The sequence below is a fragment of the Staurois parvus genome, unplaced genomic scaffold (genome assembly GCF_062004578.1).
Source record: "Staurois parvus isolate SC_StPar_1 unplaced genomic scaffold, SC_StPar_1.0 ptg001283l, whole genome shotgun sequence".
In the NCBI taxonomy this organism is placed as follows: Eukaryota; Metazoa; Chordata; class Amphibia; order Anura; family Ranidae; genus Staurois; species Staurois parvus.
The window spans coordinates 903,916-916,249 of record NW_028319079.1 but is presented as its reverse complement, the minus strand read 5'-3'; the positions used below and the strand labels follow the sequence as shown (position 1 = coordinate 916,249).

At 45.5% G+C, this 12,334-nt stretch overlaps 1 protein-coding gene across 3 annotated transcripts in view; it reads right to left on the bottom strand.

Moving 5' to 3' along the window:
- Positions 1 to 743: 743 nt before the first annotated feature.
- Positions 744 to 12,334, bottom strand: part of ILDR2 (immunoglobulin like domain containing receptor 2) — a 492,420-nt gene continuing 480,829 nt past the window's right edge. For 2 of the 3 annotated variants that reach the window (XM_089660825.1, XM_089660827.1), the window contains 2 exons: positions 8,551 to 8,746; positions 3,129 to 4,606 (listed from right to left, as the gene is read on the bottom strand). In XM_089660825.1, the coding sequence (XP_089516951.1) occupies positions 3,901 to 4,606; positions 8,551 to 8,746 (902 nt within the window). In that variant the 3' untranslated portion in view covers positions 3,129 to 3,900. Of the gene's footprint in view, positions 2,587 to 3,128; positions 4,607 to 8,550; positions 8,747 to 12,334 lie in introns of those variants that run through there. The other variant, XM_089660826.1, reaches the window with a different exon arrangement.

Below are 12,334 nucleotides of genomic sequence, written 5' to 3'. Positions count from 1 at the left end.
GGCTAATTGAAGGAAGATTGCTCACACTGCACCTACAGCATCGATTTACAGCATTTTCACTGATTGTGGAGTCTTTTTCCTCATATGGACTTTATTATATGTTTATATGGACATTAAGTTACTGTTTTGCTGCTTTGACCATATCTGACAGTTTTTTTTCTTTTTATGTATACTTGTGATTAGTGTATTTTGCACAAGTATTATTTAATCATTTATCTAGATCGCCTTTCAGAGGTATGAGGGCTTTCATAGTGCATATGCATGTTGTATGAAATTTATTGTTTCACATAGCGCAGTATTTATTTTACTAAGTTTTTACAAACAGAGGATATCCTCTTTAATATTTGCGGCTTTGTGATATAAGGGGATTAGAGATTTGCGCGGTTTGACCCCATTTACATCATTTTTTAGAGACCAAACAAGTTGCGTCTGCACTATTTTTCTGAATCTTTGGTGCGGCATGAGTGCTATTGACTCCAATGTTAAAATCACACAAGTCGCAAGGTAGCCGTATCTATCTGGATGCAACTTCAGAGGGTTTTTTTAAGCCAAAGTCACACTAAAGTCGCATCAAGTTGCAATGCAAAGTTGCATAACTTTGGGGTCGTTTTCGTTAGGAAAAGTTAAGCCTGACCCCTGTCAGCATGCAGCAGAGAAGGACCCTTGCGCTCTGTGTAGAAGCAGTGGTCTCTCTGCAGAGGTTTGACACCCCCTTGTTGACTCAGACCTATAGCTTTCCAATCAGCAGGTAGCATGAGCTTTGCTGATTGCAGAACTATTGGTCTTTGACAGCAGGGGTATGTCGGACCTCTGCAGATAGACTACTGCTTCCACAGACAGCAAAGGTTCTTACTGCAGCAAGCTAGCAAAAGAACAGCCTTTTCTTTCAGTGTAGGACAGGCTTTCTGAACATTCTTATCATCGAGGAACCCTTGACTTAACTGTCTGGTCCCAGGGAACCCTTGCTAATAATTACTTTATCCACAGTTCACAGCAGGGGCGGACTGACCATTTGGAAACTCAGGCACTGCCCGGGGTCAGTAGGGGACCCTATGAGATGCCCCTGGTACCTTTTTCATAGGCTTTTTTGAGTTTGGGCAAGAACACAGGGGCACCATGATCCCCTATTGCCCGGGGGCCCCATGAGTTGTCAGTCCGCCCCTGGTACCTTTTTCATAGGCTTTTTTGAGTTTGGGCAAGGACACAGGGGCCCCATGATCCCCTATTGCCCGGGGGCCCCATGAGTTGTCAGTCCGCCCCTGGTTCACAGTTCATTAGTGTGATGGTCACTGGGGTAGACTGCTCCTTACATTTGGGGGCATTAGGAAGAATTTCCCCTTGCATATAGATAAAAATATCATTGTTGTTAGTGGCTACCCATCTGAAAGGCAGAATATCTGAGATTTTCTCTCCCTGGTTGTATGGTGGAGCCTATTCTGATGGTGAGGAATCCTATAGAGTGGATACGAAAGAGGGTTTAGGATCCCATAAAATTCCTAAAAGGTGTTTCATTCACCTAAATCTGGTGAGTGTAATTGATGTTGGTTTGCACGGGTGGAAGGTGGAAGTCTTTTTTGCATTTGAAGAATTTCTGGATTTTTTTGCACAAATTTTTTGTGATTCACGAACGTTTGTTGTCTATTACTACGATGGACTTTCACTACTAATATTATTTATGATATATTATGCACTTTACAGATTGATTTTATTTAGAGGTCTATGTTTGCGCTGTTTATTTATAGTTGTCACAATTAGAACATGCCCATAGCTCAAAGCATGCCTAGGAACCACTGGAGGAACCCTGTTGAGAAAGCTGGTGTAGGACCTTGCATATCTTTTTTTTTTATGCACCTGGAAAGGAATTAGCTGTTGTAAGTTGTAAGTTCAGTTGGGCTTCCCTAATATTTTACTTGCTGTTTCAGGCCAGTGCCATTTTTAAAATCTATTTTTTGAGGCGGAAAAAAAAAAATCTGCAAAAAAAAAACCCCCACTTCTAATATTACAAGTATTAATAGGAATTTTATTTCAAATGTGAAAGCTATGTCCATGAATTCTGCCCACTGCATACAAAAAAGATACCACCGGTCCTTCTTTGGGACAGTGTGAATGAGAGGCACAAAGAGGTCTTAATGGTACAAAAATAACACTGAGTGTGAGACATAAGGAATGTTGGAGCATGGAGGCATCGATCACCCCTATCAATTTATCTAGGAGAAAATGTTTGTTAAAATATTCTAAGGCTAGTCCTTGCAGAATCTAAAAATCACAGCAACTTGTGATGCCCTGCTATCCCTCCAGAATATTTATTTATTTAATTTTTTTTTTTTGAGGTCCATTAGACTTTGGGTTGTATACCCTGCAGGAGACCAGTGCTCCAACTTAAGGCCCAAGGCACATGGTCTCCTGTCCAGTGGTAAATAGGCTAGTTAAAGGTCTTCCACGTCAAGAAGGGAATCCTTGGAGCACAGTGGCTCATGGCTCTGTCATTCGTAAACCAGGACTGCCTCAGTGCCTCCTCCAATGAGAATCTTCCTTAAGTCTTTCACGATGTCAGACAACGAGGGACATTCTGTTTGGGAAATCACCCTGCGAAAAATAATAAACAGTAAGATGTGAACATGACAAAAATGAAAAAAAAACAAAAAAACAAAATGATAAAAAAACTCTCCCTGACCGAGGAACGTGAATCGAAAAATCCCCGTTGACTTCCCTGTCTACATTTCTTTTAAAAATGGCACCTATCTGTGCATTCAAGCTACACACAGGGCATCGTAAGCTGCAGCAAGACACGATGTACAACCCACGTTTAATTTTTTTTATAAAACAAACAGGTAACACTAATGAGATCTCTGTCATAAAGGCTGTTCTTAGGCTATGGTGAATGATGTCAAATGTGTGACTTATGACAAGAGTGAATGAACACACATGGTGAAATATGAATGGGGGGGTTTATATACGGAATGGTTGGGATTGCGCGTTTTATTTCTCTTTAATTGTGCCGGTGAAATATTGATTTGCCTTTGCCTCATTGGCTGTTTCCCTCATTCTTTGTGTAAAAACAACACAACTATAAAAAAGAGAGAAGAGAAATAACTAATGATCCAACAATAAAGGAAACCAACCATCTGTTTTTCATTTTTTTTTTTCTTGTTCCAATACATTTAATATTTTTCAAAAAGTTTAATTTTCGACATGTAAAAAGCTGCCACACTTACAGTTTCATAGAAAGTAATTTGGGAACAAAAATAATATGCAGCAGCAACACAAACAATTTCATTTTTGAACATGTTTTTTGGTCATGTATAATAAATGTTTTTTTTTTTTTTTTATTGACACCAAAAATAATGTCTGGTCAAGAAAATTTAAGTCTTCTGTTGCAGCTATTTTTTCTTTTAATTATTGAAAGACGATGAAGGTTATAAGTTTCTACTACAATTCAATCTAAGTTTCATAATAGCAAGAGAATAACCACAAAATCACCCTTAAAGAGTGGAACTGCCCGAAACTCCCAGACTGAATTTTGTTTTGTTTTTTTTTTATTTCTTTACAAAGAAATTAGACTCAGACAAAATTTCCCAATTTTTCACCATGCCTTCACAAGACAATTACATCTGGAGTCCAAATGTACAGAATATAAAAAAAGAGACATTATTCAAAATACCCAATGTCCATTTCATGGAGAATTGTCCGAACAGCCCATGTTTTCCCGTGTTACTTGTTTTATTGACATACCCGAAAAAAGTGGACAAGAACACGTCCCTTTTCGAAAGGTGGTAGAACGATATTGAAGAGCTGCTTTTATACAGCATGCATTTTCAATGTTTATGGTCCACAAACATCTCCGAAATGGCACAATATATCAGAATGTCCACACACACACATCCTCCCCACTCTTTTTTTTTAAATTTTTGACAACGCCCTCCAACCCCATTTGGCCTGTGACCCATTCATGTAAAAAAAGAAGGCTTTTCTCACTGTTTTACTGGGCTGCTCCTTTTTCTTCCTCTTGTCGGAGGCGCTGAGATAGGAATGTTCTCTTGAACGAAACGGGAGAGCCCTGGCAAGCTCTCTCTCGCTGTAGGGAGGAAGTGAATCTTCTTCCTCAACTTTGTGATGGTCCTTGCCTTCTCCAGTCTTGAACGTTGGAGATCGACCATAGCTGCGGCTTGAATTTTGCCGCAGGCTTAGTTTAGACGGGGTGATGCTGGTATCCTCGATACCCCTTGACTTCCGTTCTAGAATACTGCTAAGGTAAGCGTCATCGTAACTCTGTCCCATTCTAGTTATCCTTTTGGGAAGATGCTTGTCCTCTGGGGCTCGTATCCTAGAAGGGCTGAATGACCAGCCTCGTTCATTGTCTGAAAAGAGCTCCCTTCCATAGTTTCGTTTTCCATAGTAGTCATCGGTTGAGCTGTCCTGGTAGACTGATCTTCCTCTTGACTCGGACCGCTCAAACCTTGGTCCTGAGCCAGGGCCCCGACTGTCAGCCCTCCGGGGCCTCTGTTTATAGGAGTCTGCGAATGCTGCTAACTCATCGGTCGAAACGGCTTGAACTGCCATGGGGAAGGATTTCCTTTCTAAAACTTCAGATGTTGGTCTTTGGAGGCTGTGAAGAAAGATCAATGTGCATATGAAGTGCTAAAATCTATGCAAGATTTATTTATGCATACTAATTTTTAAGAACAGTGATGCTTTAGAAAAACTAAGGCAGGCCATAGATCGCGTGATTTTATTTCCTGGAACCCAGAAGAAAATCGCTCAATTCTCCCATCAACACAGTCAGAATTGATGGGGGAATCCCTCTAGTGCAGCTATTGTGTTCTCCCGCCGGGAGCCGCCTTGCTGCGAGAACACAGTGATTACCACTAGCAGCTATAGCGGCTGACAATAATTGCATGTAAAATTCTGACATGCTGGTTGCAGTCAAGTCAGTTGATGGATTGACTTGGGTACAATCAGCCTGCCCATACATGGTTTGAATCTCGGGGCAGCACAGTGGCTTAGGACTTCTGCCTGGCAGTACTAGGGATGTCAGTTTGAATCCCAACCACAGCACTACTTGCATGGAGTCTGCATGTTCTCCCTCTGCCTGCATGGGTTTCCTCCACGTACTCCGGTTTCCTCCAACACTTCAAAGACATGCTGGTAGGTTAATTGGATCCTATCTAAATTGTCCCTAGTATGTGTATGTATGAATGTAAGTTAGGGACTTTAGATTGTACACCCCTTGAGGGTTATGGACTGATGTGAACTTACAATATATATGTAAAGCGCTGCGTAAATTGATGGCGCTATATAAATACCTGTAATAATAATAATAATAAATCTCGGCTGGTCCCTGCTGAACAGGCTGAGATTCAAACCATCTATGGATGATTTAATGTTGTTGATCCTAATAATTAAAGACTAATTCCAGCTAATCTATATTTTATTGTTCTTGAAATGAGGGTATAGAGACAGTTAGGAACATCAGCAAAAAAAAAAAAAAGAGGGAAGTCAGGAAAGCCCTTATGATGTACTTTTGTGGTAAAAACAAATTATTAAATAAAAAACAGAAGGAATATGGTTGAATAAGGTACATCTGGAAGGGTTGCGGTTGACCATAAGAGATGGTATCTACAACCTTTGGTGAGTACTTGTAGAAAGTATATCTGTCTCCACGAATGCCTAGGGTAGCCTAGTGCTAGGTCTGCTTGGGGAACATTAGGATGGAATACAATCAGATGAAAAAAGCCCAAAAGGTATCTAATGTTGCACAGACACCTTTGGATGAATTTGTTACACAGTCCAAAGCACCGTATGATGTTAGGAGCAACAAAGTTCGGAACAACATTACTCTCTTGGTAAAGAAATATGTATTTAAACATCAATACAACATTGAACCACTGGTGCTTAGTAGATGTTTCTCTACCAAGAAAGTAATGTTGTTTGGGACTTTTTTGCTCGTAACATCATTTGGTTCATTCAGTAAACTGCATAGTGAATCTATCCACAGGCACCTCCGCTATAGTAGACACCTTTGGGCTTTTTCATCTGAACAGTTGATTCCAGTCAAAATGTTTTAGATTTGTTTTGGGTAGACTTGGGAAAAGTAAAAATGTCTCTGTGACAGCAGAACAAGAAATGTGAAGAGACGATGTCACCAAGACTGGAAATCATAGAAAGTTCTACTTTCAGGAGCATCTCGCGCTCCTGCTCCATCACAGTTGCTGCATTTCAGCATCCTGGTTTTGGTTGTGATACATTCTCCCTGTCTGTCTGTCCACCTGAAAGGTGATTGATTGGTGGAGACCAAACCTGATTTAAGCCAGCCAAGCCTGTATTCTCATGCTTGTGATATTACGCTTGTAACACGTGTTCCAAGCTCCCTGTTGTCTATCCTGCATGCTAGTTTGAATTCCCTTGTTGACAATCTCGGATCGGATATCGACTACTCTCTGAACTCTGCCTGTCTTTTGACTACAGATTTGACCCTCACTATTCTGAACCTTGCTTGCCTTGTACCTGGACTGCCATTGAACCACTCTGCCTGTCTGTCAACCGCAAGTACGTGTTTGCTGTACTCTGTTCACCCCTGCCCCAGTGTGGTAGCCAGGCACTATAGCATTGTGTATAAGTCTTGGGGCAACCGAGTACTGGTAGGCCTGCTTGCCTTATGGGAAAAGGGACTGGTATAGGTGAAGAACACAGAAGCCAGCTATAGTGTCTGAGCACCTCTGTCAGGGGTAATCATGACAACTACTAAGCTGAAAAAGGTTTTAAGACTTCATTCATTTTAACTGTTGCAAACTTTCTCAATTGCAGAGATTTCCCATCATTTCCTGGCCATATAGTTAAATCCCCCCCAAATGGGGCACGCACTGAGAAATAAAAACCTTGCAGAAACACAACCTAACAAGGTAACCTGTCACAAGATTCCCCATTCCCTTCAACAGTCATGGTCCTCTCTTGTCTTGGGGTGTCTTCTACTTTTCTTGTCATAACTGTCAATGGTGGGAGTAAGGGCAGTAAAGAAAAAAGCATCGCTCTTTTCACCCCTAGTGATCTGTCCAAAGGTGGACAGGCACAGTAAAAAGGTCTGTGCCTGGTACAGAAGGTATTCTAGTTTGCATATTAGCAGCTGTATCAGCTACTTATACATGGAGGTATCAGGACTCCATAACAGGTCAGTCACATGGTAAAAATTGTACAAATGTAGAAATTGTGTGTGTGTTCATATGCCCCCCCCCCGATAAGTCAGAGCTAGAGCTTTCCAATCAGCAGAGAGCATGAACTTTTTTGACTGGAGAGCTCTAGCTCTGGTTCAGCTGGAGAGGTGGGGGGGTCGTGTCAGACTTTTTAACTCGAATTTACAATCAGACCGTGCATTGGGGGTTATTTAATAAAACTGGAGGGTGCAAAATCTGGTGCAGCTCTGCTTAGAAACCAATCAGCATCCAGGTTATATTGCCAAAGCGTAATTGAACAAGCTGAAGTTAGAAGCTGATTAGCTACCAGCTGCACCAGATTCTGAGCGCTCCAGTTTTAGCAAATCTCCCCCCACTGTGTGCTCAGTTTTACATTTTGGTTGTAAAATGTTTCTTTCATCTCTGGCCACTTCCACCTTAGCTTTGCAGACTGAACAATATGGTGGCAGTCTGAGTGGACAGCTTTAGTCATTCTCAATGGATCAGGGGTAAAGTATCTAAAGTACAGTATTTAACAAACTCGTGCAGACTCCACCTCCGCAACATCGCCAAAATCCGCACGTTCCTAACCCCAGAAACCACTAAACAGCTCATCCACTCCCTCATCATATCACGACTCGACTACTGCAACTCCCTCCTCACTGGCCTGCCTCGCCGCTGGCTATCCCCGCTTCAGTCGATCCTGAATACAGCTGCCATGCCAGACTCATTCACCTTTCCAACCGCTCTGTTTCCGCCACCCCCCTCTGCCAATCCCTCCACTGGCTTCCGCAACGGATCAAATTCAAAATCCTAACACTGACGTACAAAGCCGTCCACCATACTGCCCCGAACTACATCACTGACCTAATATCCAAGTACCGCCCAACACGCACACTCCGCTCCTCACAAGACCTCCTTCTCTCTAGTTCCCTGGTCTCCTCCTCTCATGCCCGCCTCCAGGAATTCTCCAGGGTGTCACCCATCCTCTGGAACTCCCTGCCCCAACCCATCAGATTATCACCTACTCTCCTCTCCTTTAGGCGCACCCTGAAAACTCATCTCTTCAGGGAAGCCTACCCCACCCCCTGCTAACTTGCCGACCTCCTCCACTCTTCCTACCACCCCATCCCCCACAGCTATCTCCTCCTGTGCCACCATCCCCTCCCCTCCTAGATTGTAAGCTCGAAAGAGCAGGGCCCTCAATCCCCTCATGTTTTGCATTGTATTGGTATTGTTCTGTCACATGTTCTGTCCCCCTTTGTAATGTACAGTGCTGAGCGAACTATTGGCGCTTTATAAATACTGTATAATAATAATAATAATCTACAGTTTTTTGTTGTACACTAACAGGTATGAAAATCTTTGGAACCCATTTACTCACCTACTCCTGAAGCTCTCTCTGTCATCCCTGAATTTGGAAGACCTCGTGGTCCCCCCAACAACGCCGGACCAGTATTCTGCATCCCCATCGACATTACAGCTGGAAGGGAGAGGCTTCCTGCGCACTTGGCGATAGGAGCGGTTGAAGTGGGAATTGTCATCGTGTAGGGAACTTAGCTCCGAGATTGTGTGGCTGTCTAGGAAAGGAAATGAAATGCGAAAAGTAATACAAGTATGAGAGGAGATCACTTTAGCTATAATGGCCATGAAAACTACGCAACAGCATAATACAAGAAGCTATTACTGCCTACAAAGTGAGAATGGATATAGTAACATTTATATGTTATAGTGGTGCTCAGCTGCAGTTTCACTACCCAGTGTGGGCTTCTTCAGTTCTACCCTGTTGGTCCTAAAGACTACTGAAAAAAGTTAGTGCCCCCTTTCATTCTGGAGGAAAATGTTAATTTGAATGTATCTGTCTATTTCAGCCAAAATATCATTTGTGAGGTCAGGTACTAACGTTGGTCTTGAGGTCACAGATCTGTGCAGGCCACTGGAGTTCCTCTACAGCAAGGGTCTCTAAACTTTCTAAATAAAGGGCCAGTGTATTGTCCTTCAGAGTTTAGGGTGACCAGTATTTGCTACAATTTTCCATTTTCCTGGTGTCAACATGACAGCATACTACAACCAAGAGCTGGGACAAGGGGTGGGCAGGAGGGGAGGCTGCTCTGGGCACTTTGGTATCATATGAGGTGGGGGGTTGGCAATAAAAGATCGGGGGGGGGGGGATTTGTGTTGGGAGGGGGAATTTAAGGGGTGGCAGGGGTACGAATTATTCTAGAAAGGGGAAATTTGGGGAGGTATGCTAGGATTGGCCACTTTGGTATCATATGATTTGGAAGGTTGGCAAGAAAAGATTGGGGGGAGCAGATTTGTGTTGGGAGGGGGAATTTGGGAGTTGGCAGGGGTATTATTCTAGAAAGGGGAAATTTTTGGAGGTACGCTAGGAGTGGTGATTTGAGGGGATTTGTGTTGGGAAGGGGGATGGGGGAAGAGTATTCGTGCTAGGGAGGGAAATTTGTGCTAGAAAAGGTGATATAGTTAAAGGGGTAGTGTATTTGTGCTAGGAGGGGATTTTTTTTTGGGGGGAGGGGGGATTTGTGCTAGAAGGGATGATGGGGGGGGGGATTTGTGCTAGGAGGGAAATTCAGAAGGGGGGGGGGTGATTTGTGCTAGGATGAAGGATTGGGGGAGGGGAATTTGTGCTGGCAGGGAGGATTTGGAGGGGGGGGGGGGGATTTGTGGGTTTCATAATTTGTGCTAAGAGGGGGAATTTTTGTGTGTGTGCTTGGTGCATATGGGGATCCCCCCAGATTTGTGCTTGGTGCATATGGGGATAGAGAGCATTTGAGCGGGGGGAGGGCAAAGATTTGTGCTGGGAGGTGGGATTTCATCAGGGGGGCGGATTAGTACTGGGAGGAGAGGGAATTTATGCTTAGGGGGAGCACTGTAAATTAATTTTCTGACACATAATGCTCAAACATCTTGGTGAAGGGGGCAGGGTGGGATGCTACAACATGTCTGCTGCCACGGACTGGCGCCAGGAAAGGAAAGTTATGGTAAGCATTTGATACAATTTTCCATTTATGTGTGTGTCACGGAGTGCCTGTGCCTTCCTTACCCCCCTTTGCTTGCTGTCCCTCTGCCGTATCCCTTCACCCCTCCCTCCCCCCTTGCAGATTCCTCGCGTCCTGCCAGCCTACATTAAAGGGCTGTGCAGGATGGGAGGAGACGCCCCTGTGGTGCGCTTAGCACCTCTCGGGCACCCCACCAAGAATCCCCGGCAAAGGGCCGCCAAGGTGTCTCTGCGCGCCCCCCGGCGGGCACAGCGAGGGCACAAGGTTTCCCGCGCCGGAGACAAAGGCCGCACTCTTGAGAGCGTGGCGCGTGTCGAGGGGGCAGGGCCTTGTTGCCCCGGCAACCCGACGCTGGGCCGGCTTAAGAAGGCCGGCGCGGGACCCCGGTGGGTGCGTGTGTGCTCGATCCCTGCTCGAGACAGGGTGCTGTGTGGGGTCTGCGCTGAGGCCAGACCCCACAGCCATGACCCCGCCGAGCCCCTGAAGCCTGCTGTGTCCCTATCTGCAAGCCTGCTGTGTCCACACCTGCTGAAGCCTTCCGTGTGCCTACCTGAGAGCCGTGGGGGTCCCTGTCTGCTGGTCGTCTCTGTCTGCTGAACGCTGGCCGTCTCTGTCTGCTGATCGCTGGTCGTCTCTGTCTGCTGATCGCGGGTTGTCTCTGTCTGCTGATCGCTGGCCGTCTCTGTCTGCTGATCGCTGGCCGTCTCTGTCTGCTGATCGCTGGCCGTCTCTGTCTGCTGATCGCTGGTCGTCTCTGTCTCCTGATCGCGGGTTGTCTCTGTCTGCTGATCGCTGGTCGTCCCTGTCCGCTGATCACTGGTCATCCCTGTCTGCTGATCGCTGGTCGTCCCTGTCTGCTGATTGCTGGTCGTCCCTGTCTGCAAGCCGCCTGCTGCTGAGAGCCTGCAAGCCGCCTATCGTGAGTGTCCCTGGAAGCCGCCTGCTGCTGAGTGTCTGCAAGCCACCTATCGGGTCCCTGTCTGCTGATCGCTAGTCGTCCCTGTCCGCTGATCGCTGGTTGTCCCTGTCTGCTGATCGCTAGTCGTCCCTGTCCGCTGATCGCTGGTCGTCCCTGTCCGCTGATCGCTGGTCGTCCCTGTCTGCTGATCACTAGTCGTCCCTGTCCGCTGATCACTGGTCGTCCCTGTCTGCTGATCGCTGGTCATCCCTGTCAGCAAGCCGCCTGCTGCTGAGTGTCTGCAAGCCGCCTACCGTGAGTGTCCCTACAAGCCACATGTTGCGGCATGCCCTGAACTGCCCCCCATTGTGTGCCCAGATTACCCTTGTCTGAACTGCCCCATTGAGTGCCCAGATTATTGCTACCTGAACTGTCGCTATTGTGTGCCGGGATTAATACTTGCTCGGACTGCCTATTGCGTGTCTGGAGTATCGTAGCTACCTGGACTGCCCCCCCCCCCCGAGTGCTCGGGCCATTGCTTCTTAGATTACCCTATCGCGGGCCGGATTACCATTATTTTGTGCTCCTCCCCTCTCTTCCCCTTTTTGAGTACCTGGACGCTACCTTCCTACCCTGATTGAGTGCCTTCCATAGTTCAATAAAGCTTTGTGTGTTCATCATCTTCTTTGTGTATTCTGTCCTGCCTACGCTTCCGTCACAGTGTGCTGAAGCATTAAGACAGCCCATAGATGAGTCTGTTTTTTTTTGTTCAGCTAGTGGGTTGAATGAAGATTCCCCCATCCACACACTCAAAGTTGATGGGGGAAACCTCCTTGCTGTGTCTTTGTGCTCTAACAGTGGGGAGACTTCCCGGCCATCATAATACACTGATTAGTGCTGCAGTCTACAGCCTGCAGCACTGATTGATTTGACAGGGTGGCTGAACAGCAGTCAACCTGTTTAACCACAGTGCCCAAACATGGATCAAAATGTTGCCAGTCCCTGCTGAACCAGCCAAATTTTGATCGATTTTGTGTATGGGTAGCTTAACAGCACTCTTCAATGGAAACACTTGAAGTCAGTTTGGGGGGCTGCAAATGTAATGGTCAAGGGTTCACAAACTCTTGGCCATTTAGTGCATCTCTTGAAAATATCCACGAACATATCCATGGTTCAGTTGTAATATTTTCCTGTCTTCCTGTTTTGTGATTGGTTGCTTGTCAACATGGATGCGCAATCCCAAGACAGAA